Source organism: Maniola hyperantus, chromosome 9, assembly GCF_902806685.2.
Source record: "Maniola hyperantus chromosome 9, iAphHyp1.2, whole genome shotgun sequence".
Classification (NCBI taxonomy): domain Eukaryota; kingdom Metazoa; phylum Arthropoda; class Insecta; order Lepidoptera; family Nymphalidae; genus Maniola; species Maniola hyperantus.
In genome coordinates this window covers 11,937,026-11,958,091 of record NC_048544.1, presented here as the reverse complement: position 1 = coordinate 11,958,091, position 21,066 = coordinate 11,937,026, and the positions used below count along the sequence as shown (strand labels likewise).

At 36.9% G+C, this 21,066-nt stretch overlaps 1 protein-coding gene across 2 annotated transcripts; it reads left to right on the top strand.

Moving 5' to 3' along the window:
* The first annotated feature begins 350 nt into the window (after nt 1–350).
* LOC117985052 (retinaldehyde-binding protein 1-like) lies at nt 351–20,760 on the top strand. Of its 2 annotated transcripts, none has more exons than XM_069501105.1 (5): nt 351–543; nt 10,918–11,032; nt 13,266–13,457; nt 16,181–16,433; nt 17,394–20,760. In XM_069501105.1, exons 2-5 carry the CDS (start codon nt 10,941–10,943, stop codon nt 17,751–17,753), a joined length of 897 nt encoding a protein of 298 aa, XP_069357206.1. In that variant the 5' UTR covers nt 351–543; nt 10,918–10,940; the 3' UTR covers nt 17,754–20,760. The 2 variants fall into 2 exon arrangements, with proteins under 2 accessions (XP_069357206.1, XP_034827633.1); XM_034971742.2 differs by lacking the exon at nt 351–543 and adding an exon at nt 567–710.
* Nucleotides 20,761–21,066: the final 306 nt, after the last annotated feature.

Sequence of the window (21,066 nt, the reverse complement as noted above, 5' to 3'; positions counted from 1 at the left end):
CTTCATTGTACCTAGTAGTAGTGGGTAGTAGATTTAATGTCGTACAGAGAGGTACAGAACTTGCCGAAGTTGAAGTTGCTGGTGACTCAGTTCGTGGTGGTGATGATAAGATAGAAGATATAGATACACCTAAACTGTAACATGACATTAAGAATTTATTAATTAAGTAGATGCGTTTTTTTGAGTTTGGGTTCAAAAGTATAAAGTTCGAAAGGAAGGTACCTAAGAATTTCATGTGGTCATTTATTAATTTGCTATTATTATTAATTTATTTGAAGTAGTCAATGATACCCTTCTCATTCTGACAGGTGACCTGTGAATCAGCAATGAGCTGATTATGTTAGTGACGATGATGAGTTACTTAATGATACTTTTCGAAACAACGAACAGTCAACAAATTGACAATGGCATATTTTACGCAAATTGATTGCGCGGAGGTTTTGAACTTGTGACCTCCATTGTTGTTCACTGAAGTAGGTATGTCGAAGAAGTCCACCGTCCACGATCACACCTGCGTCGATTCGCGGATTCAAACTTAGAAAGGTAACTTTTTATTCCGGCATGAATTTGTACAAGGTTGTAGTGGAACAGTTGTGTGCAGTGTGCTGGCGGATGCGCACGTATATCGTTTGTAAATATATCCAAGTGAAACGCTGATTTTCGCGTCCCGTTAGTGCACTCGTTTGTTCCACTGGAAAGGATTTATTTGAGTAAGCATGTTATTTTATAAATTATATGAGGTACTTATTACTTATACTATTTATATTTTTTAGCTGTCACTTACATGGTCGTTGATTTGCGTTTTCGATCAATTTACCTGCATTTAGTTTTTTAGTTAACTCATACGCAGGCTCGTAAAGGGTTCAATAATCAAGATTAAGGATGACCTTATACGAGTATTTGGTGGTTTTATTTTCTTCCTCTATAAGGTCCATTTCATTTCTCTGTTATCAAGTAGACAGATAGACACCTATTGACATACATATAAAAGTTAGCTTGTTAGCATTGTAAGCATGTTTTGTATTTTGCTGATCATAGCATAGCATGCGAGTACCATTGCTGATTCGTATTCTAAGGTATTTTCAATTTCGGACTAGCAGTTATCGGTGCAGCAGCTAATCCCAAATAATGACTAGGTAGATATGGTTCCTTATTTGTAGAGTAATAGGCATCTATATACTTCAGCATTTAATAATAAACTTCGATATCTAGCTCTTTAAACAAATATTTTTCTTACTCCTATGTATTTATTTCAAATCTTGTGTCGACATTTTCAATTATTATATCTACTTCTGCTTGCTGAAATTATTTATGGAACTTTGCTTACGAATTCATCTCTAAGAAATATACAACATTCTCTAGGTATGTGAGCTCCGGGTCCCAATTCTGATGCTGTACAGGCGTACTGTAGAGCTAAACTAGGAGCAAGAATCTACCAATTTTGAATTGATATTTGGGCAAAAAGTATAGACCATTAAACCTATAATGTATGCATATATGTAGGATCTGTTATTTCTGAATAATTTATCTATTGGATGAGATAAAAATAATATAGTACTTCAAAGGTTGTGTTACTAATTTAATTGATTTACTTCTTGATTGGGTTAAAAATCAACACTATATAGAGGTATGTCTAGGTATGTTACGTACGAACTTTCTTTTTTTCATTTCACTCAAAAATTATAATAATAAACCGTCTTAGTTAAATAAGAATATTTAAAATGAAGTAGATACCTACTTATATATGAATAAATTTAATAATTCAAATAAGCATTCTAAAAAATCTATAAATTATGAATTAAGCATGGACATGACATGACGTATGTAGTTAGGTACACTTACCCATCTACAAATTTTTGACTACAATTTTCATACTTACTCAAATCTGCCTATAGGAAATTCAACATAGAATCTAGTTTTTGAAAAAGGTTGTGTTTATAAGAATCTCGTTCAAAAACTCTTCTTGTTCATAATGCATATCCATAGAACTAATATACTTCATCATCATCATCATCATGATCTCTCACTACTGAGAACGGGTCTCCTCTCGGAATGAGAAAGGCTCAAGCCATAGTATGCCACGCTGGCCCAGTGCGGATTGGCAGCTATCACCGCTCATAATATAATATTCTTAAATACGATGTACCTAATGCGTTATTTTTCCTTGTGCGTTAATGAGCATAATTCTAATTAATTGCTTTGTGTTGGGTCGATATAGTAGTTATATGCCAATATAATATCTTCTGACACTGACTTGAACCAAGGTTATTTCAAATTGCATAGGTATTACATTACACCATTTAATGAAAAATAATATATTACGGTCTAGTGCATACTATAAGTACCTATAATTTTCTGTCAAGTAGATAAGAATAATAAGCTGTGGTATAGTACTAAGCTGTGGTAGCCTAGTGGTTAGGACGTCCGCCTTCCAATCGGAGGTCGGGGGTTCGATCCCGGGCACGCACCTCTAACTTTTCTCCGCTGGCCATGTGCGGATTGGTAGACTTCACACACCTTTGAGAACATTATGGAGAACTCTCAGGCATGCAGGTTTCCTCACGATGTTTTCCTTCACCGTTAAAGCAAGTGATATTTTAATTACTTAAAAACGCACATAACTCCGAAAAGTTAGAGGTACGTGCCCGGGATCGAACCCCCGACCTCCGATTAGAAGACGGACGTCCTAACCACTAGGCTATCACAGCTTATCGCGTGGATTTAGGTTTTTAAAAATCCCGTGGGAACTCTTTGATTTTTCAGGATAAAAGTAACCTATGTCCTTCCACGGGACGTAAGCTGAGTACCAAATTTCATCAAAATCGGTTAAACAAAAGCTAGCACACAGACAGACAGACAGTTAGACAGACACATTTTCGCATTTATAATATGAGTATGGATTAGCCATTTTGATCTACTAAGCGTAAAGCTTGTGCTAGGAGTAGGTACACCAATAGTGCAACGGGTGGGGTTTGAACCACCGACATTTCGGAATTCAGTCCGCTCCTTAACCGCTGAGCTATTGAGGCTCAAATGAGCATTTGGACACAAACGTTTAACATAAATCATTATTCCACTTTATGGATAAGAAAACTGACTGCAGCAGAGTAGGCGCTTATAACTGGTTGATCCGGATTTTGTTGATATTTTCTAATCAGATTACTGGTGTGCCCAAACGTATCTGAGAATAACAATGTGCTGGTTTATACGTAATGTCAATTAAGCATAGAAACCAATTAAGTTTACAGGTAGTAAGTTTACGAAATAATATTGACTGACTTATGGGTCTAGAAACTTAAAATTTTGCATGTTTGCATGTAGGTTTTCTCAATCACCTCTATCTTCGCTAAGAAAAGATTAATCAAGGATAAACAACAAGGAGGACCGTGTTTGGTGGCGTGCTCTTGGAAATTCCTATATCCAGCAGTGGACGCAAACAGGCTGATGGATTGGATTGAAACAACAAGCTTAGTTTGCTTTAATCCGTTAAAACAGATATGTCGTAGACCGTAGTAGTTACAACGTACAGCATGCGATATGTACGGTCCGCCCTCTCGTTTCTTAACATGCAGGAATCCTCAGAAAGTTTCAACTCGAAATAATTATAAAGTCAACATCATTACATTGTAGCATCAAGATCTCCTGAAGATGCTCCTGTGACTGAAACGTACCTAGAGTGTGCTTTACAAGATTTGTGAGGTCTTGAGTGTCGGTGGTGCGTATTGCTTGTAGCGGGAGGGCGGGCGGTGCATATCGCATGGCGCATGCTGATTCCTAATTAATGAAAATGAAATTCATAACGCCTTGTTGCATCAGAGAAGAATTTGAAACTAATAAACGCAACATAAACACGGAAACACATTCGCAAATCGGCTTAAAACTTGAAGCGTGGCTGAGTACCTGTTACGTGCCTATTACGTGACGGATGACAGCAGGTTTGGTTGCGGTCACGCCACCTTCGTAACTAGGCTAGTGAACGATAGCATACCATGCTAAACGAATAGCTGAGGAGATAATAAGAAAATTGGGGAGATGCCTATTAACTGATATTTGTAGTACCTAGGATCTTATTTTGTTAGGTACCTTATACTACGGAAAAGTAAATTTTAGTCTATCGGTTTTTCGAATTATGTGCCCTGCCCATAGCAATTTCAGCTTCGCAACCTGTTGAGCTATGTTGGTTATCTGGCGCTCTGGCGAATCTTCTCATTTCTGATTTGATCACGTAGAGAAACTCCAAGTACCTTATAGCTCTCTCCATCTGCATCGCCCGCTGAGTGAGCTTTCTTCATTAAATTGATTTATATCGTTTGCATCTACAAAAAATCACAGGAAAGTAGTTTTAACTTTTAAGCACCATAAACAAAAAATGATTTTATTGTTTTGTAAAATAACTTAGTCTTACAAGTTACAAGAAGTTCTGACTTATAACAGCTTATAGTCACAAGAAGTTCTGAATGAATTGACACTTACATTATTATGGTTGTAAGTGGATAAGTTAAGTATCAATAGTAAATGTACCTAGATATACATAGTAATGTCGTACATAATATGTGTCTCGATCCTACGAGATAAATACTGCATGTGAGTAGGTACCTACCGTTTTGCAGAACGGAACTTGAACTCGAACCAAACAGGTTTTCTCGATCGTCACTTTTAGAGAGCCGGCGCGTGCCAGACCTTCGTTATTTTATAAAAGCTGAAAGTTTCTCTGCGTATTGCCCCCGACACAGGAAGGAACGATCAGCGACTATGAAGTTTGAATCATGGTGGCTTTGGGAGATAATAGGTAACAAAGGTGTAAAAAACTTACGCCATCGTACATTATCGTGACAACCGGACCCCCTGTCAAACATTCTTACAGCCGCACTCAGAGACGTTCATTAAATTAGCTCTAATCTGTATTTAACTAATGTTCATTAAATCTCTTAATGCATGATGCCTCTCAGTGTCTGCCAATGCATGACGTGATTTTTAATACTACTCCAAAGAAAAATTAGTCTTCATACTTTGACGTAAGATCTTTTACACCTTTCTTACCTATCTCCCAAAACCAACGTGATCCAAACTTCATAGTCGCTGATCGCTCCTCCCTGTGTTGGGGACAATACGCAGAGAAACTTTTAGCTTTTATAAAATAATGAAAGTCTGGCACGCGCTGGCTCTTAGTCCATTTTATCTAAACAAGTGATTTCTGTACAAAAATTTCACTGAACTTCTAAATTACCATATTACATAACATATATTACACGCATTGTGCCTACATAATATTTAGTTACACCACTATTTTTTTATCAGCCAGCAGCGCATGCTGAGGATCCTCCTCCGGGAAGGTCTTAGAAAACGGAGTCTGCGGAGTGCATGGGAGATGATAATGTGAGCTCTCACGCCATCTGTCGCAGGAGGGGTGGGCGAAGGCATCTGTCGCAGGTTGTCCATGATCGCCGCCTACCCCCTTGAGAAGGGTTTCCGGGCGATAGACACGGGGAGTCTGATAGGAAAACAGTGCTCGAGTCGGGAGCGCCACCTTTGTGTTCCTGGTGCGCTTCAGACGGTGTGTAGGGACTCTATTGGTCGCGGAGGAGGATCCTCAGCAGACGCCGCTGGCTGGGCTGCGCGAACGGGTTTGGGCCAGTAGTCCACAGCCACCAGGCGATGCGTGGAACACCGTGGCATCAGCTAGTACAACTAAAATAATTAAGACAAGAAAACCAACCTGCGCGACCGCAATGCCATTCACCACGGCGCGGCGTTTTGTATCGATGTGAAAAATCGAATTCCACGATATTATGCAATGCTTGCAAGGTAACGGCCATGAAGGCTGTTCTGCTTCCCTTGTAACTGTTTTGTCAATATTTTTGATTGATTTTATGTACTTCTACTAAGTATTTCACTGAGACAGATAGCTCGGGTAGTGGAGGGAATACTGTTGTATGGGCGCCCTGGGTATTCCCAGGGCGCTTATTCCCCAAGAATACCTGGGGAATGCTTAGGCCAATCGCGATATGTCAACATTTCGGCTTTGATGGACCATAATATTTGGATAACAGTAAATCATTGTACCTACCTATTATTTAACATAATATACCTAGTCAAAACTAAAATAGGTAAGTAATATTAAAAAATCGATACAAAATAAATTAAGTATGATGCACCTAGTACTCATTTGCATTTCACAAAAAGTAGCATAACTGCAAATCTTTTGAATGCATTTTTATTTTTATGCGTATATTTTATTCCTTCGTTGATAAGCGTTATTGTTACAATGCCCTTCCTGAGTGATTGTGGTTTATATAAAAAATTACTAAGTAAGATAAGTTTTATGATAATGTCATTATTATTTTATTAACTCGCTTTCTTGTCAGTCTGTTTACTCTTCCAGTCGTACTTTTGTAGTAGTCTTGTTGGATAACCTTGTCCTTCTTAAAAAATGTTTTACTTAAATAATTACCTAATCATTTATCTAAATAATAAAAGGAAAAGGTGACTGACTGACTGATCTATCAACTCACAGCTCAAACTACTAGACGAATCTGTCTGAAATTTGGCATGCAGTTATGATAAGGATTTTTGAAAATTGAACCCTAATGGGATAAAATATGGGTTTGAAATTTTTCACGAAAAATTTGTAGTCCACGCGAACGAAGTCGCGGGCATAATATAGTTTTTTTTGTTTTCGTATATCCGCCAATTCGTCTCCGTGATTGAAGGACAAACCAACAATCAAACACATTTGCATTTTGGAGTAAGGTAGGGTAATAATAAAACTGGGATTTGAGGACAAAATATTGATAAGAGATAACACGTGCTAGGTGCACGTGCACAGGTGGCACAAAAACTAACTAAGCTATTTTTCATCGTATTTTAATAGGAGACCCTCCGTCACTCGCTTCATAGTTCATACAAACGTATTTTGTTCCTCCTTTGAATATTAATCAATCAAACTCGATGTGATTTTGTAGACACGTTCTAGAAACTAATACCTATCTATGTCAGTGCTTTGCCGGTTTTCCGTTTCGTTCTGGTTTTAAAATAACACGAGTTCAAAGATTTGATGATGTACACGATTTTTATGTATATTCATGAGGCTGTGTAACTCTGAACGGAAATAACCGCAGACAGATACTGATTCGTCCCTAAAACCTGTCTACAAGATTTCATTCATTGATTGGATAGTATTCAAATTAGAGCCAAACTATAGTCCGCGACAGGTTGACATGGCAATCGGGGTATGAGATGGGATGACGCCCCGCACACCCGCACATCACCCGCGCTCGCCCGCACCGGGTTAGCGCGGGGGCTGTCGCGTACTATACGTCCGTTGAGAGCGTAAGTAGGTACTACATATAAATTATAAACCCCTCTTTAATGATCTACCATTGGAAGCAGTGGGCATCATTATTATTTTATAGCATCGGGAATTGGATCATAATTTTTTAATTGAGGTTTTCTGTCGTTTTTCTTATTTATTTTACTAAACTGTTGCTATTAAAAAACAATTATGAGTTAAGTATACCTACCTACATAATACTTATAAAAGAACTTTTCATCGTGCCTTAGGTAGGTACCAGTTTATGTTGTGGGATATTATTTACGTACTGCACTTTTTTCGATAGTAATAAAAGCCCTTACTGTCTTTATTAAATTCGTATATACATAAGTTAATTTGTCCTCTTTTACCTACTTACTCAATCTAAGAAAAGTAATATTGGCTTATTGAAACTGCATTAGAAACCTCCTGCTGTAAAATCCAAAAATATACAGACCTCTGACCTACCTACCTATCTCATCATCATCATTATCAACCGATAGACGTCCACTGCTGGACATTGGTCACCTTGAAGGGACTTCCATACGCCACAGCCTTGCGCCGGCGGATTCCAGCGGCTCCCTGGACTCGTTTGATGTGGTCTGTCCACCTAGTGAGCGGTCTTCCAATGCTGCGCTTTCCGTGTGAGGTCGCCTTTTTAACATCTTGGGACCCTAGCCTATTAGTTACCACCTTCTATTCGGTGGTTTGATCTCAGGCACGCACCTCTAACTTTTGCCTTTTATTTCAATAGGTACCTATAGATAAATACCTACCTAGAATACTTGGAGGCATCAAGACCGAAAGAAACTCGTCCGAATAGCCGAGTTGCCCCTTGGCAAACATGCAAGGGACATCGACTTTTGTAGCGGTAGAGTGGTGCGGTAGATTTGAACGCAATTTAAAAGCAGTACAGAGTCGTGCGCAAAGGTACCACCTTACACAGGTCAGCAACGCATTGCTGCTGTATCGCGACCAGGGAGGAGAAAATCGCGACCTACCTATTTGCGGCTGTATCGTTTGTGTATCGCTGCAAAAAGTCTCTGTGGGCGATGTTCCTAAAGTTTGGCAAACAAAAAAGCGGTTTAAACACGCACAATTCGTGCAATTTTTTCAAACCACACACCCCAATTTCATGTAATTAACAAGCGATTAGTTACCTACCGAAAGTGTTCCGTGCGTTATGACCCAATGGATATTCGCATCACTGCTCATCTAACGTATGACCGAAATTGATTCGTTTACCGTGCAACAACTTGTTTTTGCCGTTGCGCGTAAATTGCGTGTTTCATGATAGAACAATTTTTATTATGCAATCCACAGATGCAATTCGTCGGTTTTAGGTGGTTTTATTTCGTTTATGATCAGTTGTACTTAGATGTAAGCGGTTAAGTTACTAAATAGGTAACATCGTCATCAACCAATGTCCAATGATGAATTCGCGGGCTTGATAGTTTATATAATATATAAGACATAAAGTAGGTATCTACCTATTCTATTTTTAAGGGTTCCGTACCTCGAAAGGAAAAGAGAATCCTTATAGGATCACTTCTTTATCTGTCTGCTTGGCTGTCAAAATTTGGCAGGTAGGTAGGTCTTCTAGCACACGTAAGGGAAAAAATCTAAAACTAAATTTGTGGTTACGTACATCACAAAATAAATGTGTTCATGAACACATAATTAGTACTTTCAAAATTCAATGTAAGGACTAAGTGGGGTATCATCAATTCTAAGAAAGATTTTTATTTATTTTTATGCATAAGATTTTTATTTAAGTATTTTTATGTATCATAGTTTTTGAATTATCGTGCAAAATGTCGAAAAAATATGACTGTGTACGGAACCCTCGTTGCGCGAGCCTGGCTCGCACTTGGCCGGTTTATTTTTATTGTTATTAGGTAGAAACTCAAAATAGGATTATTGATAGCTTATTGATAGACAGTTAGTAAGTTGTAAATCTTCATAAGTACCTATGTATTTATTACTTATTAGACATACCTACCTACTTAGTATCTACAATATATATATAAAATTCAAAGTCCTGACTAACTGACTGACTGACATAATATGTTCACAGCCTAAACCGCTGGTCCTAAAGACATGAAATTTGGAGGTTCTATTTTTTGTAAAGAGTAGGTATCCACTAAGAAAGGATTTTTCGAAATTCCACCCCTAAGTGGGTTAAATGGGGGATGGAAGTTTGTATGAAAGTCGGTGATCTTTCAAGTTATTTGCATGAAAATTGGTATTTTGGTTTTCGGTCACAAATGAAAAAATACGTGTTTCAGGATTTTTGGAAAATTCGCCCATAAGGGTGGTAAAATAAGGGATGAAAGTTTGTATGGGAAAGTTTTAATTTTTGATATTATAATAAACTTGAAATTTAGAAAGTAGATTTTTTCTTGAGGTGAGGTGTCAGCTAAGAAACGACTATGAGAAAATCCCCAAAAGGGGTGAAATGGGGGTTGGAAGGTTATATATGTGTTATTCGGTGCTGTTCAGAGTGCGCGTCCTGATGTTATAATGTTTGTTTCTGAAAAAAAATGCCATTTGTTTCCTGTAAGCCACGCGGGCGAAGACGCGGGCAGAAGCTAGTTTACAATAAACTAACTTTCATAATAATTTATAATTCATAATTCTTTATTGCAGAAAATACACGTGAAGTGGTGTTACATGGTGTTACAATATTTTTTGGGAGCAGTGTATTAATAAGTATGGCGTGCAATATTATTACATATCAAAACTTTCCAGAACAAGTGAAGCTCTGAACACTTAGTAGTAAAAATAAGGCCCTGACCCATATAACTAACTAATATACATAGGTACACAGAATATTAAGTTATAATTTATTGACTCTGAACTTTTCTTTCTCATGTCGCAGGTGATACCCATATATAGGTACTTGTTCGATCTTTATTCGGGTTAAAAACTACTGTTTTTAATAAAGGTAATTGAGATGCCTAACCTTGACAGATACCTACTTAACTTAAGACCTATGGTTAATTTGGATAATTCGATAAAATTATGTCCGTACTTGAGGCAAATAATTACAATTTAAGCACGATCTTTTTTACGGAAGTCGGTTGTAAGAAGTAGGTAACCTTAACCATTTATTCTTACAAAATATTTTTAAGAGTGGATCCGAAACGAGCCATTTTTACCGTTGTGTAGTATGAATAAATAAAGTTTATTCGTGTAAAACGAAAATTTAATGTTCTTTTTATCCCAAAAATCTAAAGCAACAGACAAAGTCGCGGCCACGAGGCATCAGAGCAATGATGAGGTCCTAGTTGAAGCGTGCTTGTCTATATTACTCTTGACTTGAAAATTATAGATTATATTATATATTATATTTAAAATTAAAGACGTGGCAGGAAACACGCCAATATTATAAAAGGAAAAGGTGACTACCTAACTGATTGACTTATCTATCAATATACAAACTACTGGACGGATCGGGCTGTTTGGCATGCAGATATCTATTATGACGCAGGGATCCGCTAAGAAAGGATTTTTGAAAATTCAACCCCTGACGGGGTTGAATTTTTTGGTCTAGTTGCTAGTAAAAAGTAAAATACTTAAATAAAAATGATTTTTATTGTTTTCAGGCGGCCAGTCGGCGCTGGAAGCGATGTCGGCGACGAAATATTCCCACCCGTTCTTGAACGGCTTAAAGCCGATGCCCGAAGGCTTCGAGGATGAAATACAGCAGATACGGGAGTGGTGGGTGGATGTTTTACATATATATTCTTCTATTTAGCATTGCGTACTTACATTTTTAAATTCTAAATTACTTTAAAGTTTAAGTTATTAGATACTAGCTGATGCCCGCGACTCCGTACGCGTGGATTTAGGTTTTTAAAAATCCCATGGAAACTCTTTGATTTCCCGGGATAAAAAGGAGCCTTTGTTACTCTCCAGGTCTTTAACTATACCCATGCAAAAACCACGTCGATCTGTTGTGACGTGATCGAAGGACAAACCAACAAACAATCACACTTTCGCATTTAATGGATACTGATATATTATTATGAATGACACTGATTTGCCCTGTTTTCTACCTACTACCTACATTCCTACTTGTAGGTACTTAATATAAGGAATCTAGAGACGCTTTATCTCCAAAAAGCATGATTTTCAACTCATGTTGAATTGAACACATGGTAATGTCATTATTATATAATATTATGATTAGTATGTGACGACCCTCAGACGCGGAGAGAGAAATTTAAGTAAAAAACGCGTGCAAATAAGTCGCGTGAATGGCATACTATGGTCACTTTCTCCCGCGAAATGGACGTAGAAAGCAAAATTACACAATAATTTGATGATTGTACAAAACCTGCTGACGTCCTTAGATTATAATAATTAGAAAATTAGAAATAAAACTTCTGTGAATGTGTTACGAAACAGTAGGTTTAATAAATGTAATGATAACGGTACTTATTGTTACGGCTTTTAGATTCCAATTCTGAGCTCAGATTGTCCACTATCGACAGAGCATGAAGCCTCTTTAACTGGCTTAGCATAGTTTCTGAAAAGACCCTGAAGCTTTTCTACGGCGGATAAGAAATTCCCAAATACTTCTGTCAGGACGTTCGAGCCCTCAATTGTCTTGATGTAGTCTTGATGCCTAAAGGTATAAGTCCGTACCCGACTGCAGGCAGCAGCAGCAGGCGACGCGACATGTCGCCGCGACCTACCTCTGCTGACGCTGAAAAGACGCGTTGGCTCAGGTGATGATAGGCTACTAAAGTAAGACCTAGGCCAGAAGAGGGATAGAACTCGAAATCAATAGGTTTCTCGGATGACCGTAAAAATAATCTTGATGATTTAATTTTTATTCCCTTGAATATTTTAAATTCAGTTTTAAGTATGAAGGTAAGTAAGTAGGTATATATACCTACCTGAGAAATCAAAATATGTAAGTAATTAATAGATAGGTAATTATTTAATTATTACACTATGAAATACAGTTTTCAGATTCTTATTTTTAAACTTAGAAATTCTGTGTCAAATTGCTTGTAGATAATGGTAAGCTAAAGTAGTTCTTTTCAATATTTAGATCAAAAAGATGAATCGGGGCATAATTTTGTGTAACTTTTCAAACGAATGATATTATGCACTTTTCATGAAGCCTCAAGTCTTGTGAACTTGGTATACTTAATAGCGGAATATGAGTTGCCAGTTCTATTTGTTGAGTCCACGATTTTTATATACAATCGTCATTTGAATTTTGTATCTTTCATGTCAAGTAGGTCAAGTATACCGTAGGTATACAATGATAGCATAAATGATAGTAAGCTTTTTCTGTTTTGCTACGACAATGTTATGCCATCATAGATGTCAGTTTTTCGCCGTATGTTTTAATTTTTTGGATGACTAGTGGGTATTGTTGTTTTAAAATAGAGACCACTGGTTTCTACATCGCTAGATCTATCTACTAAGTATCGCTTACACAAAATTGACGCCTGCCTAATATTCTGTGAATAAATAAATAATAAAAATCCTATTAGGTAGGTACTTAAGTATTCTGGATTCAAAAATAATAATACGCTTTAACGTGATTGAGCAATCATCAAGAATTTTTTGCGTGAATTTAATTCCATTGGCTATCTCATATAATACCTACCTACCTATCAGTGCACGACAGGTCGAGATCGGGGTATGGAACGCCCCGCACACCGGCACGGCCCCCGCGCTAACCCGGTGCGGGATAGCATGGGTGATGTGCGGGTGTGCGGGGTCCCCCTCTACCTCATACCCCGATTGCCATCTCGACCTGTGCGTCCTATACCTAATAGTTATCTTACGCGAAACTACTCTTGCAAAATGCAAATGCCAATATCGCCGAAAAAATGCACCTGTGATCGCGTAATCGCGTTTTATTAGGTCAACGCGCGCGATGCGGCTAATTTAAACAAAATTAATGCTTAATTTCAAACTATTTTTTCAGGATGAAAAGTCAGCCTCACCTGCCGTACATATCGGACGAGTACGTGATCCTCTTCCTGCACTCCAACTACTGCAAGATCAAGGAGACGAAGGACACAATCGAGTGCTACTTCACACTGAGGAACAACTCCCCTGACATTTTCACCAATCGCGATCCACTGTTACCAAAGAATAAAACCATATTGGATATCACGTAAGTACCTATTCAAATAAAAATCGGTCAAGTGCGAGTCGGACTTGCATACGAACGGTTTTGTACCATCGTAAGTATAAGTAATACCTACCTAATACTTTTTAATTTTCTTAAATTTTCATGGCAGCCATTTTGAACTTTTTTTTGTTGTTGTTATAGCAGCAAATACACATTCTGTGAAAATTTCAACTCTACCTATTACGGTTTACGAGATACAACCCGCTGATAGGCAGACGGATGGACAGTGGAGGTTTAGCAATAGGCTTCCGTTGGCACCCTTCGGGTATGATACGAAAACCTAAAAAAGTAAAAAGTCTAGCTAAAAAGCAAGTTGAAACGCTTGAACTCCTTAAAACGCGATGGAGCATCGATGGAATCGCAAAACTCCTAATTGACGATGATAAATGTGGAAGTAATTCCTATTTATAATTCCCAAGAATTCTTGCTGAAATCTTTGTTTTTGAAGCTACGAGTATGAGAGCCAGAGTGACCTAACTGCGGTTAAAATTGTTGTACAATGGCAAAAATTATACCGAGCTACATAAATATATTGTTGTTGCTAAGTACAAAAACTGAAATTCACTGTTTATTTTTAAACATTAGAGCTATTCCATATACATACATTAACATCACGATATACTGTCAATAGAAACATCATAAATGTGTCTGCATCTTATAACTTTATTTAGCACTACGTACTTAATTACAGTACCTACTTGAGCAGGTAAACATGATAGGTTGCAAGTTTATGGTCTATCAATGGTTTTTATTATTCTTTCTTTCTGTGGAAACAGGGACGGCTTTCCTAATTTCTCATTCAGTTAAAATTAGATAAAAACTCGATATTCAACATTGACTTTTTTCTTTTTCACTATATTCCCTAAAATTGAGGAGATTTGTCTGTCAATGTCATTCAAGTGCCAAAAGAGCCTTGCTGTACCTACTGTATCTATAATATTATAATATCACAGATCACTTTTGAATAAAATTCAGTTAGCGCTCTACCTGTCATGGCCAATTTTGTTCACGCTGCAGTAGCAGCTTGAGTTTATTGTGTCTCCTCTTTTACGAACTACCAAAACCTTTTTTATATGAATTAGGGCTTTTCGACTATCAAACTCCAGTAGGTACCTCTTGGTTCCGTCGACCGCGCCAAAAAGACGATAAATATTATAATCAAAGAGGACTATTGTAAATTGTTCAGAGTCAGACAAGGTCCAGTCTAGACTCTAGATTAGAGAGCAATATAGAGGTCAGTGGACTAAATAAGTGCGATACTTGTATGGAATGGATCTTTATTACTCAATCAAGCAGAGGCTAGTTGACTGATATTTGTAGGTACCTACACTACAGACTGAGATGAAATATATGGAACTGCATCTTCAACTTGAAATCATGCTATAACATTAGTCATTAAGTGCCTAAATGCCTTTTTTGAGGGTTCTATATCCAAAGAGTGCTAACGGGGCCCTATTAGTCTCCGCTGGCCTTCCGTCTGTCCGTTGGTCGGTCTGTTCGTTCATTCTGTTCGGCCATTTTTCTGTCTGTCAGCGGGCTGCATCTCATGAACTTTGTTGAATAATAAATTTTCAGTGTGTATTGCCGCTATAACAAAAATAATAAACACTTATTTGCGCGACTTCGTCTGCGTGGACTACACAAACTTCAAACCCCTATTTTACCTCCTTAGGAGTTGAATTGCTAAGAAAGGACAAAAATCCTTTCTTAGCGGATGTCTACGTCATAAAAGCTATCTGCATGCCAAATTTCAGCTTGATCTGTCGAGTAGTTTAAGCCGTGTGTTGATAGATCAGTCAGTCAGTCAGTTTTCCTTTTATATATATATATAGATTTGTAAATGGCTGCCATGCAAACAAAAAATAAATAAAAAGCACATAGTGGTATACCTTGTACGATGGTACGGAACCTTTCGTGTGCGAGTCCGACTCGCACTTGACTGTTTTTTGTGCTTTTTTTTGTAGAAATATCTAATCTACCTAGGTACTTTAGAGTGAGAGCCAGCGCGTGCCACACCTTCGTTATTTTATAAAAGCTGAAGATAAACAGTTAAACTTTAAGGGCGTCTGGCAGGGGGTTTGCCATGACACTATCTGGCAATGCATGACGTGATTTCTATAATACTAGGTATTCCAAACAAAATATAAAAAATTTGGCTTATACTTTAACGTCAGATTTTACACCTTTATTACCTGTTATCACCCAAAGCCACCATGATCCAAACTTCATAGGCGCTGATCGTTCCTCCCTGTGTTGGAGACAATAGGCAGAGAAACTTTCAGCTTTTATAAAATAACGAAGGTTTAGCACGCACTGGCTCTTCATTTTATTAATATTATTATTGACGTCATTCTTTTCTTGTACTTAAGTAACAATTAATATAATATTAGTGCCGGTCAGTTCCTATAAAGGACATTGCAGGTTGTAGGTTTTTTACAAGTATCCTATACTTGTTATTAAATTGCGATTTGTTCAAATTGTTTATTTTTAGGGTCCCGTACCCGAAGGGTGCAAACGGAACCTATTACTACGTTAGTAATATTATATTATTCTGTGCTTTTGCTAAGACTCCGGTGTCCATCCGTCCGTCCGTCCGTCCGTCCGTCCGTCGGTCTACCAGTGGGTTGTATCTGGTTATGTAGGTATACTTACTAGGTATTTAGTGATTTAAATTAATTTGTACAATGAACTTTTTTCTTTTCCAGCCAAATGATAGCTCTACCGAAGCTATCGCCCGAAGGCTACCACGTCCTGCTCTATCGGTTCGCAGACACCGATTATAGCAAGCTGAACTTCGCAGACGCCGTGCGAGTGTTCTGCATGTTCAATGACATCAAACTCTCAGAGGACAGACTCTCTGAGGGATACATCGTCATCTTTGATATGAAGGGATGCAGCCTTGGCCATCTCACGAGGGTCACTCTACCCGCGTTGCGAGCTTTTATGGCCTATATTCAGGTTTGTTTCTACATTATTTTGAGCTTATTTTGTATCGCAAAATGCTTGTGCAAAGCAGGCGTTACTCTGCAGACGTAAATCACACACGATAGTTATAATCCACTGGAACCAACCCTTCGATTGCGATAGAATGACAGCTACAATGTCACGATCGCAATCACCTCTGATTGGTTGACGCTCGCTCACTATTGGCTACAATGCATTGTTGCAACAAGAATAGCATAAATTCAGCCAATCACAACAGTTGCGATTGTAACAATGGTTGATGCAGATTTTTCAGAATCGATTTACTGATTAGATAGTAGGTAAGTACGTAATTATTTAGAGTTGTTTTTATACTACTACCAATATCTACTCATTTCAGCGAGAAGCTGACGCTGACGCTTAATTGGAGAGGAAAGGGGAATATTAGTCATTTAATATGGCTAATATTCTTTTTTTTTAAAAAAAAAAAAGCTTTGCATTTTTTTTACATAAGAATACGATGAGCCCTCTACATTTCTAGTGAAAGCCTGAAATGATTGGCAACTTTCATAGTCCAGACCGTCTTTCAAATCAAGAGATAGATAGCTATCTTTAGGATTTAACGATGCGTCATTATTTATCGATTAAGTATCAAACGTTTTTTAGAACTCTTCCTTTACGTAAGAAAATGCCTGTTATTTTGTTAGTCTGTATTATCTGTAGGCTTTTACCAAATTGGAATAAAAACTAACTAAAACTATTCATTCAGCTAGTTATGAGGAGGAGCTAGATATTTTCAAAGAACCGAGAAAAGAGAAAATATGTGCGTTTATTTTTCAGTATACTACGCATGACGCAAACAACACGACCGATTGAGATATCGTCTAAATATTGTCAACATAGTTGTTCTACTAGAATCCAAGAAGATATAGAATCAAGTTGATAGCTTGAACCCTCGGCTAGTTCCGGCTAACTTTTTTGTTTTAATTCTTTCAGAACGCGCATCCGTGTCGCTTGAAGAAGATTCATGTAGTTCACACGGTATCGTTCATCAACCAAGTGATGTGTCTCGTTAAGCCCTTGATAAACTCCAACCTCCTCAACCTACTCAACTTCTCTTCAGAGGGGCCTGCCTCCGTAGTTGATGTGGAATTCTTGCCCGAAGACTACGGCGGCCCTGAAGCACCAGTTAAACAGCTCCACGAAGAACAAAGGAAAGTTATGGAGACAGTCTACAGAGATTGGCTAATAGAGTCAGAGATATTCAAAGTCGATGAAAAGAAACGGATCAAAAAGCCAAGCAAGGGCATGTTCGCAAGCTTTACAAGTAGTTTTAAGAGCTTGGATATTGACTGATCTTTCCAACTAAGAATTACTCCACGAGCCTGAAAACAACTTGTAAATACTAAATATACTTAACTGGATATCACATGCACTGATTACGTAGCGAATGGGTAGCTAATTGTTTTTAAAACCTCTATTTAAACTTCTAAATTTAGTTTTTGTGTACCCCCCTTTTTACTCTATTTTAAATGCAACGATAGCCCTTGTGCTTTACTATAATTTTATTATTAGGTACAGCACAGGAGCTATCGCAAAAGATAACCTTTGTTCTTGTGAACTATTAGATACCTATTATTGTTAAATGAATTTTAAAATAGATGTAGGTACTAACATATTGATACATACATAGTCATCATAGATTACATAGTAGGTATTGTTCTTTTTTTACACAATATGTAAATAAGTAATAATGTAACTAATGGGGCCGATTCTCTTGTACACAATCTCTAAACTAAACTAAATTAAAAGGTCTTAATCTAGTGCTATCCTTTTCCGCAAGTAACATTATGAAAGGGATAGCAATAGGTTTGGACTTGCCATTTTATTTTAGTTTAGAGATTGTGTACAACGGAATTAGCCACAATGTAAATATATTTTTAAGTAGTTCTTTTGTACCTTATTAAAAATATTTTAGGTGATAAAAATAAATATTATTATTTTAGGTACCTATATAACCTTCTACTAGCCCACTACTTATAACCTATACAGTATGAAATACTTATTAAAAAAATATTAGTACCAGTCGTAGACTGAGTAAAAAAGCTAGACTAAAGTACTGTGTAACCGCGTCTGAGATAGCGATAGCACGACGTAACGATGAATAACACGACAATTACCATTGTTTAGTAGTCAATATTTGTATTAACCGATCAACAATATTTGTACCTATTAAACGTTTTTTATGTGAAAACAAGTAAATAACTAATGAGAAATACAATGACGCCACGAATTATCAAAGTTTGTTTTGCAAATAAAGTTGTACTCCTTAAAAAATGGGTTACACGATAAAGGACAAAAAATAGGTTAGCTATGTCTCTGTTTATCACATTAGTACCTTTATCTGTGCTCTCTTTTTAGTGTGAATGAGAAAGCAAACGTTCCTTTGTCTAGGTTTTTTACTCAGTCTACGGTACCAGTGTGGCCTGTGCTGTTACCACCATAACGTGCAGTTAAAAAGTAAAACTTATTCAATACAATTAAATAAATTAAAAAGTCATGTTAGAATTTAGTAACTTTGAACATGAGCTGTAGAAACTAAAAATAGAACTTTTGATTTATCGCACTAGGTAGCTACCTACTCGATAACGACGACACACGGCGACGATAAAATACGGCGGCCTCAATGAAATTGTTCTATTTGGTGACTATTTCAAATAGATACGTACCTACGACTGAAGTAACTATGTATTACGTTACTGTCTTTCGAAGAAAGATCTATATTAGGAATTAAGAAAACTTAAATACCTACTAACTTTTTGACTATACCTATACATAAATTTGAAAACGGTTGGAAAAGGTTTTGAGTTAGAAAAATACTCGCATGCTTGGCCATGTGCAGGTAAATTGGTACCTTAGTGCTTTTTACTGAAGTATCCTTTTGTTTGTTAGCGGACATCAAGAACCCAAACCACAGCGTTGTCTCGATAATCGAGTCGGCTCGTTTGGCAGACGTGTGGTTGACACGAGCCGGTGCTTCTTTAGATGCAATCGAGAACATCGATTGCATCTATCCGCGTCGTTCGTTGGTCGTATTCCGAGATAATAATTTCATGTTGATATGAGCCAGTTATTCACTGATGGCTCAAAAAGAACATTAGGTATTTTTCAACATCTACTTAATTATGTTTTTGTTATGTAATATTATAACCCTAGTTTTATCTACTGAATCTGTCAATAGAGGTAGATGATGATGATTCACTGTTAATCGTAAAAAATTGTAGATACAAGCACCTATTTATGTTTTATCGTATATTCCTAGTAAATGGAAGGACTAAAGTACTGACAGTGCCTACTTATACTAAAAATGCATGGTATGTTGGTATTTGGGAGTTACATTAAATATAAAAGAACAAGACGCATCAAGATGGAAAATTTAAGTGTTGTACGTGTGTATTAGGGCCGCAGGCAATTTGGCAGGCTCGGGAAGATATTTGGCAAGCGAGTATTCTGCGATACATACCTATAGGCTATGACAAAGTTACATTATAATTTGTTATACAGTTATTACTTACACTAAGTATTTATTATAATATAGGTATTCTGAGACTATATATCTGCTTAATTAAGTATCGTGGTCCGTGGAGTATACTTGCGATGATTTAAAGGAGACTTTTTTATTCGATCTACAAATTACCCTGGTCTACATAATATAATATTGGTAACTAAACAAACTATTTTCATATTTTTTTTTCTTTCTAAATAAGTACTAGGTATATTTTTGTGCAATGTGTGCATATGTATTAAAATTAAGACTAAGTTATTAAATGTTGTTATTATATGCTATGCGGTAGGAGATACTTCATATTATTTTATAAAATAAATTCCTATTTTCCACAAATATATGCATGCCTACCGTATTTAATAAATTATTCTATATGTATATTTGGAACTTTCTTCTTCTTTGTTGGAACAATTAAAATTAGTACGGATAGGCTTAGCATTCATTTTTAGATTTATAGCTACCTATCTATCTGATATCTATCTAGATATTTCGTATACAAATCTATTTAACCTCGAACTACTTATAGGTACACTAGCTTATCCCCGCGACTTCGTCCGCGTTGACTACACAAATGTCAAACCCCTATTTTATCCCCTTAGTGCTTTTAATACCTGTAAGTATATTTATTACCTGTGAGCTAAAGGTACCTACCTAAAAATTGATAAAATAAATACAGCAAAAGTAGGTACCTACTTATCGAATAATCCATATCTACACCATATCGCGAATATTATTAATACAAACATAATCTAATATACCTACCTACATATTTTTGTAAATAAATAATTTTATCTGGAAGTTTTGTTATTTTTATCCCTCAAACTTATTTAAATTTTCAGGATAAAAGTGTCGTATGTTTGTCTGGGATGTAAGCTATCGCTTTACCAAATTTCATAAAAATTGGTTTACTGGATGGGTTGTGAAAATTACATTTATATGGAGTATGGATTAATATCTATATTTGAACATACAAATCAAACTACATTTTTTGTCAAACTACTTAGTAGGTATATTGGCCTAAGAGCCAGCGCGTTCCAGCTATCTATAAAAAACCTACAACCTGCAATGTCCTTCATGAGAAATGACCGGCACTAATGTTATATT

Excerpts from the sequence above, each read along its gene's own strand:
- LOC117985052 (XM_069501105.1), top strand. The coding sequence starts at position 10,941 with ATGTCGGCGACGAAATATTCCCACCCGTTCTTGAACGGCTTAAAGCCG. Across the intron at positions 11,033-13,265 it reads ATACAGCAGATACGGGAGTG|GATGAAAAGTCAGCCTCACC; the intron begins GTGGGTGGATGT and ends CTATTTTTTCAG. Across the intron at positions 16,434-17,393 it reads CTTTTATGGCCTATATTCAG|AACGCGCATCCGTGTCGCTT; the intron begins GTTTGTTTCTAC and ends TAATTCTTTCAG.